The sequence below is a fragment of the Amblyomma maculatum genome, chromosome 3 (genome assembly GCF_055883805.1).
Source record: "Amblyomma maculatum isolate TAMU_Amacu chromosome 3, ASM5588380v1, whole genome shotgun sequence".
NCBI lineage: Eukaryota > Metazoa > Arthropoda > Arachnida > Ixodida > Ixodidae > Amblyomma > Amblyomma maculatum.
The window spans coordinates 35882516-35890432 of record NC_139346.1 but is presented as its reverse complement, the minus strand read 5'-3'; the positions used below and the strand labels follow the sequence as shown (position 1 = coordinate 35890432).

At 47.2% G+C, this 7917-nt stretch overlaps 1 protein-coding gene across 1 annotated transcript; it reads left to right on the top strand.

Moving 5' to 3' along the window:
- The first annotated feature begins 6605 nt into the window (after positions 1-6605).
- LOC146194514 (sulfotransferase ssu-1-like) lies at positions 6606-7689 on the top strand. The gene has a single exon (XM_084596064.1). The coding sequence runs from the start codon at positions 6606-6608 to the stop codon at positions 7563-7565; it is 960 nt and encodes a 319-aa protein (XP_084452190.1). The 3' UTR covers positions 7566-7689.
- Positions 7690-7917: the final 228 nt, after the last annotated feature.

The window sequence follows — 7917 nt, the reverse complement described above, 5'->3', positions numbered from 1 at the left end:
ACTAAGTACGCATTGGGCAATATTAAAGAGGCACAATCAGGGAGAAAAAGTTCCAAACTAAGAATTTCACAAACCTGACAAGCCAATTCAAAGGAAACTGAAACACTATGACATAATTTATACACAACTAAAACCACTTGTCCCTCTATCTGCCTCAGCAATCTAATCTAAAAGCCCGAAAATTGTTAGGAGAGAATCGTCTTCCAAGATATGGCAGGACCCTTCCAGTAAAATAATAACAGGGTGCATTTTAAATACTCAATGGAGAAGATCATCAAAACCAAAATTAATTGCGGAGCAGCTCCTTTCAAAGTTTTTTGAAATACCTATATTGAATCAAATATACCCTGCACAACTGACATCAGCGCATCATGCGTTTGTTGGGACTACCTCTCAGGATTTACCTTGGATCTAAATATAGAGGACTGATTTGGGAGATTTTGAACTGGGGAGCTACTGCGCTTACTGCATGCTCCAGCGATTCTTGAACTGGAAGCACCGGAATTTAGGGAGCCGGTCGCCTTAGAAATGCTTACATGGGTTGCCGCAGAGGCTTCTTTGTTGGCAGGCAATTTCACGTTGCTGACCATGGACATAGCAGGGACTACAGGGGCACCGGTTGTCAGAGTTTGGAAACAAGTCTTCATCATGGCCACAAGCATTTGAGGAAAGGTCTTCTGAAAAGAAACAAAAAAGCGCTCCGTCACAAGCGGAATAGATTTGTCAATGCCAGAGGCCACAGAAGAATAAAACAGAAGATTCTAAGGAATGTGTTTGACACGCAGTCACAGCAGCAAATCTCGCGTTAGGCTCTTTTAATATTGTCGCAGCTTCCCTAAGGGACCAAGGAAGTTTTTAGATGATTTCAAGGAGCGCCAACTGATTGCTACGAACTGGCCAACTAGAGTTTAGAAGCAGCGTGTGAGGCAGGGCATAGGCAGGAACTCAGCACTTCGGAAGCACATTCTGTTGAGGAGCGGGGACAACCACATGAACCACAGCGACATGCGGACCTGCAAGCATTTGCACTGTGGCCAAAACTTCAGCAATTGTGGCAGCGGACGATAATCCAAAGGCTCAACTCGAAGCAGGTATGGCCAAGTTTTGACTTCCGACGGGCAGGTTACACCAGCTTAAGTTAAAATCGCACTCTCTGTAGTTACGCGAGAATCGCCTGCGGGCCTAGTGCACCGGTAAGCGGATACCACGCCAGCAAGGACGAGTAATTGCAAAAGTGCTTCCGGGGAGAGGTTCGCGAGAATGCTACGGGCAGTGCCATTCACACAAGCGAGGTGGGGAATTAAAAAAGGCCTTACGGCTGAGGTGCCAAATCTGATGCACTTAAGAAGGTCATCAGGAACTCCAACGTTGGGTGATCTATATAAAATGCCTGTCTTGCAAAAGCGCTTCACCTCTGAGATGTCTACAAAATGTGGACTAAAGAACGTTTGGTGATCTATATAAAATCCCTGTCTTGCAAAAGCGCTTCACCTCCGAGATGTCTAAAAAATATGGACTAAAGAGCGAAGCTTCTCCTGGATAACTTCAATCTCATTTAGTCGAATAGCGGCACAATCAACCGGAACAAGAGAAGCCGAGACGATAGCAACCTCATTTCTGAGGAAGCAATTCAAAGGTACGGACTCCGTCAGACGATTAGCTGACCAGGGCGAAGAACCATGGCCGGAAGAGTGAGCCACCATAGGCGGCATGAAAGGCCCTAGCCTAATGGGCTACACTATATATATATAGTGGCACATCCACACTCACTGGTTCAGGCAGACAGTCACCAGAAAGACCGAATGAAGGGCGACCACCACAGAACCACGGCCACTCAATAGAGGGCGCCTCTATTTAGTAGCCGTGGCAGAACACTCGCAGAATACAACTCCAGAATCAGAACTAAGGTGTGTCGATTTCTTTGTTTTTGTTTTAGAGCGCAGCTCTTTGGCGTCCGTTCCTGGGTTTCGCGTCGGCGTCGTAACCAGCTCCGCCCCCCTTTCATCCCCCCAGCGCTAGCAGCGACCGACTGATACCGCTGGATGCCGCTGACGCCGCTAGAGAGTCAAGATAACGTGACTGCATAGCACACAGTCGCCGCCATGCAGAAAGAGGAGGGGAGGGTCCCCCCTCCCCTGTTTCTGTGTGGCGGATAGGGTGCTCTTCAGTTGCCGACGCGCCGGTTATTTCACCTAGGCCCCGGCACGTCGACGAATACGTGACCACCTTCCCACGGCTAGACCTGGTTCTTGGCGCTGCGGAAGCGAGGGTATCATATTGTTTGCGTCGGCATCGGCGGCGTTGTCCCTGAAACCAACTCCGCAGCTGGGGTTGACTCACTATCGGCGTCAGCAGCATCAGGCAGTCACTGCTATCTCTTCCCTCCTCCCTTTATCGCGTTGTCCGCTTGCTGCGCGCGCTTCTGTCCCCATCGTTTGCCGCTGGGTGTACACTCCGCCCCCCTCCCCCCTCTTCCTGCGAGTCTCCGGTTGTCAAAGCGCCGGCTCGAACTTAATTCCTTTCTTCGCTCCTCCTCCAATGCAACCCCTGTGCGGTGGCAATCAGAGAGCCAGATCGGTGGCGGCGGATCTGTATATGTGCACCGCCCGAGCCGAAATTGCCGCTGCCGTTCGCCACTGCGAAATTATCTGCCACTTCTTTCTGAGCCATGAGCGAGACGACCGGTGGAAGTTCTCCGTCTGCTGCTGCTGCTAAACGAGCTGCCAGAGCAGAGGCCCAGCACCGTCGCCGCCAGAATCCAGAGCAGTAAGCGAGGCTGAAGCAGAAGCTCATCGCCGCCGTCGAGAAGACCCTGCCGTTCGCACCGCCGAAGCGGAGGCTCATCGCCACCATCGAGAGCAACCAGGTGTAAGCGAGGCTGAAGCAGAAGCTCATTGCTGCCGCCGAGAAGGGAGTCTTTGTTAAAGGAATACGTGTGAAAAATAAAAAAAAAATCTGTGATAGCGCATGCATGTGTGTCTCGATTTTTTTGCCTCAATCTATCGAAAAGGTGAAACAGCTTATTTGCTGCCCTCAAATTTCACATTAGGAAGTAACGTAATCGTCGGTAATTTTTTTGTTTTGTGCTGGTATTGCAAGCTGCTGTATTTTCTTTATAGACATATTCTCCAAAGCCCACAATTTGTTGGGCTAAAGATTTAGCTTACGAAAATTACCATCAAGATACCATTGCTGTAAATGCCTATCACAAAACAAGCAACAAAAAGAAACTCAACTGTGGCCGTAGCCACGTCAGCGCATGATCCCGTCAATAAGAAGCGCATCAGCTTCACTTTAGGATGCATTTTTTTCGGATGGACCATGGCCGGAATAAACAGCTTTGTGGCGTCCGTGTGCTGCGCGATGTCAGCGCACGTTAAAGATCCCCAGGTGGTCGAAATTACTCCGTAGCCCTCCACTACGGCTCCTCTTTCTCTCTTTCCACTTTCACTCCCATCTTCCTTCCTTCCCTTACGGCGCGGTTCAGGTGTCCACAGAGCAAGTGTGACAGACACTGCGCCTTTCCCTTCCTGTGAACCAACCAATCGTCAATCTGCAGGCCGCCCCTGCTTCGGTAAATGGAACGTGCTTGGCATTCTCGTTATCTCTGAGCACGGCAACAGTAGTGCCGCGATAGGCAGTTCTGCTATGGTCACGAGTTGCTTGTGCTAATCTTTTTTCGTTGCAGCTGTACCCAGACCAACACAAAAAACAATTAAAGACACAAAAATACAAACATAAACACACACCTAAATAAAATACATAAATAAAGATAAACATAAATCGTCATGAAACAAAATTCAAAAATGCTTTAACACACTAACAACCTGCAACAGCCGAAAACAAAACCCGACATACATGGTGCGAACCAGCCTTTATGTGCACAAGTCGACAACGTTCATGTGTCCACCTCACAACACTCACCTGCAAACCGCACAAGTATTGAGTGTACATCTTCGTTTTGTCAGCCGATATATGCAGCCTTTAATAAATAAAATTCATTCCGTGACACCACTACAGGCGGGCGACTGCCGCAAGTACCAACAGAATTCTCTGTACAAGATGCTTCCATTATTTCTCGTACTAACTTGTATTTATGGCTAAAAAAATACTACACTCCAAAAAACACGGTTACGACTAGACGAACGACATTGCTTGGTAAGATCAATAGATGAAATAGAACAGTCAATGTCACAAGAATTAGAATGTTTTTGAAGACTTGTTAATTCATCGCCTGGTCTGCTCAGTAACCAAACCATCGAAAAGAGTGGTAACTAAAGACAGCAGCAACACAGCATGAAATAAACTTCGGACGATGCTTGACTTGACATTCACCATAATTACGTGAACTCTAGTCTCAGATGCTGCTATGAACAAATAATACAACAATACTCAACTTATTAGGGGCAGAGAAACAAGCCTTACATCATATCTAATCCATAGCTTCTTTCAAGCCCTATGCCAATCTGTGGTCACGCGATGTAAATGCTGCCTTCTTTGAATCACCGGGAATCTTCTGCCTCCTTATGCCCTTTTTCACCATAATCTTTATTCTTTCACACGCCCTAGTTATAAGATGATCAGGGTAACCGCTCATTTTATCCTATTCATTTACTACAACACCTGAACGTTAGCCTTTGGATTACATGACTCATGTATGGCTAACCGAACGCCTAAACCACTATTATAAAACACCAAGTGCGCCGCTCTCGCCCCCCCCCCCTTCCCTCCTCTGTTCACGAGCAAAATAAAGGCGGACCTCCTTCGGTTCCACACAAATGTTCAAGACGGTGTGGTGACTGAAAAAAAAAAACGGCAGCCACATCAAAGTACAATATCGTCTGCACTGTTTTAGCGAAACTGATTTCTGAATAAGGCTTCTTTTCGACCTTTGTCTCCCTAGTCACTGTGAAAACTATAGTAGTGTTCTTAAGAATTCGACCCATAATGTGGGCAACGGATTCATTCCTCAGCTCATCGCTGTCTTCGAAACCGAAGCGCCACTCACGGCTAGCATAACGTTCAGCTTTCCATTATCAGCCCGGCGCGCGCGCGGAGCTTTGTGCTTCTATAATCTCATGCACACAGTGTTTTTCATTAGCTCAGAGGCACAAGATGTTCGATACAAGATATTCGATCACGAGATGTTTGATCACGAGATGTTCGATACTCGTCATTAGACTTTGCCCTCAGATGACATCTTCTTTTGCACGGTGTTCCAATGCATATTGCACGCAAAGCCGCCACTGCCCTCGATGCTGTCGAGCAATGAAATGGCAGACGGACTGAACGGTCAAGGAGAACGCACCCACGTTGGCTTGGACATGCGCGTACACTCGAAGGCAAAATTTTCAAAGGGAAACTTTTTTCCAGTACCTCCAGTTGGAAATGGGAGGGCGCATACTTAATAGTGCACAAAAATGTGAGATAAAACGGCGGGGGAACTAACACAAGTGGAGGCGACTAGGCGATATTTTAGGGTATACTATCCTTCACTGGCTTTGAGTGGCTTGACCTATAGTCCAGCAACGCGTTCACAGTTCTTGGTATTCACTCCCAACATACATTATCTGCATGAGCGTGGACACAAGTGTCCAGAAATTTTGTTCTGCCATTTTCGGAGATTTCAGTAGTGAATTTGCGCTCCTGTAAGCTATGATTCCTACCAACTGCCCATATCTCCTTTTTTATGAAGCACAATTATAAATGTAGAAATACCACATGTCTAGTACGCTGTTTGGCGGCGGGTGAGACAATAACGACTACCATTATTTTTGCCAATACCTTATTGGCCTGAAACCCTCGCATACACCAGGACAGTTCTTCGGTGTTTTGCAATAACCAAAGTCCACAGTGGCTGGCTTTTGATTTACAACATTCAAGGCAATACTCCATATTCGCATCATTCTGTGTGCGCTTGGCAAGCTATGCAAACAGTCCCCGGATGGCGATGATGTAAAATTCCTTTATTTGTCATGTTAAGCAAAAGGTCGAGTTTCTAGTCCAGGATTCCAATGGCTGAGGTTGCGGTAGCGGCCCTGGAGACGAGCCAAACTTGGTTGTCCGAATCGGGATTGAGCAATACGGACTGCCGGTGCTTGGGTTTCGGGTTCGGAATCAGGCTCATGGAAATGTGCTTGCATGCCCATATCATTTGATACAGTGTGTTGGAATACTGCTTCGTGACGAGGGGAGGAAGTCAATATATGGGATCCATGGGTAGATGTGGGAATTGTGCATTATTGCATAGAGACCGCACATGCCGCAGCTGTCGTTGCTCCATTATTAGGTACGGACAAATCTGTATACGATACTGGTTGTGTGCGAAGAAAACCAGGAAAAGAGGGGCAAATGACACAGGGATATATAAGTGCAAAACAAAGCACCACTGGTGTCATTGCCGTAGTCAAGTTACGCTTACTCAAAAGAAAACAAATAAAGGATGTAATAGATAATGTAATAATAGTGTGCCTTTGCGGCCAAATATCTTACTAGGAAAGAAAAGACACAGTTCACTGGAAATACAAGCCTAGGTAGAGTGCTCGTACGCTACATGATCGAATTCTGTGCTCACATTTCAGGACTCCAACCGGCCAGCAAAAATCATGCCGGGCCGGCGACCCTACCGCCAAATCATTGATGGTGTTCCAAGGTGCCCCTGGATAAACCCTGAAGTGCTGAGAAAGAACCTATCATTCCGCCCCACCGAAGGCGATTTTGTGCAGTACACGTACCCTAAAAGTGGCACCCACTGGGTACAGTATATTACACAGCTGATCATCAAGGGTGGTGAAGTAATCGGTGACTACGGTGAATTCACCCGCAACGCGCGCGCGCTCGAGTACACAGAGTGCGCTGACTGGAAGTCACATCTACCCGTGAGACTGTTCTTCACGCACCTGCCGCTACGCCGTGACAATGTGAGCCATAAAGCCAAGTACGTCTACGTGGCTCGCAACCCCTGGGACGTGTGCGTCGCAATGTTCCGGATGATAACAGATGTAAGCATCTACAGGTTCCAGGACGGCACGTTCGCAGAGTTCCTCGAGCCGTTCATCGAAGGGGATCTGGGTTACGGGGACTACTTCGACCACGTGGCGTCCGGGTACGCGTTGAAAGACGAGCCAAATGTGTTCTTTCTGACCTACGAAGAACTCTTGAACGACAAGAAGAACACGGTTCTGAAACTTGCTTACTTTCTGGGTGAGAGTTACGGTCGGGCTTTGGAAGACGATGATCAGATGCTCCAGAACGTGCTCAATTACTCTAAAGCTGAACATATGAAGAATGTCATCGTGGTCGAAACAACAAAGAACGACACTTTGGAATGGGATGATTTATTCACAAGAAACAAGGTGACGAGTAAGAGTGGCTACGAAGGAGACAAGAACAAGTACACCATTGTCAAGGAAGCTAAGGTAGGCAGCTGGAAGGATTATTTCACGCCGGAATTGCTGTTTCGTCTTGAGAATAAGATACAACAGCTAGGAGATGGAGCTTCATTTATGACTCTATGGGGAGACATTCGGGAAGAAACACTAATTACTCAACGTGTAGGTGGATAAGCCTTACCCGGCCGACTAGCGGGCGTCTCTTGTGCACCAAGATGATTTACAGAGGTGAGACACCGTAATACTCCGGCGCCGAAAACCTTTCTCAGTCATTTCTTTTAGATGAATTTCTAGTCTAACCGTGAGCCAGAATTTTTATAAATGTCAATAAAAAGATTCCCTACAGGTTAAGAGCGCGTCTCAAGGGTTTCGGTTTCAGTAGCCTATTAAACGCTAAGCAACCTGCGCAATTCCACACGGAGTGCACCAACTTTGAAGCCGTGCGATGATGGACTGTTGCCCTGCTATCAATCTATATTATGTCGACAAGAGAAATAACAGTAATTCGGCAATACCGCAGTCTAAA

Bases quoted from the DNA above. Each gene is read 5' to 3' on its own strand.
- LOC146194514 (XM_084596064.1), top strand. From the start codon at position 6,606: ATGCCGGGCCGGCGACCCTACCGCCAAATCATTGATGGTGTTCCAAGG.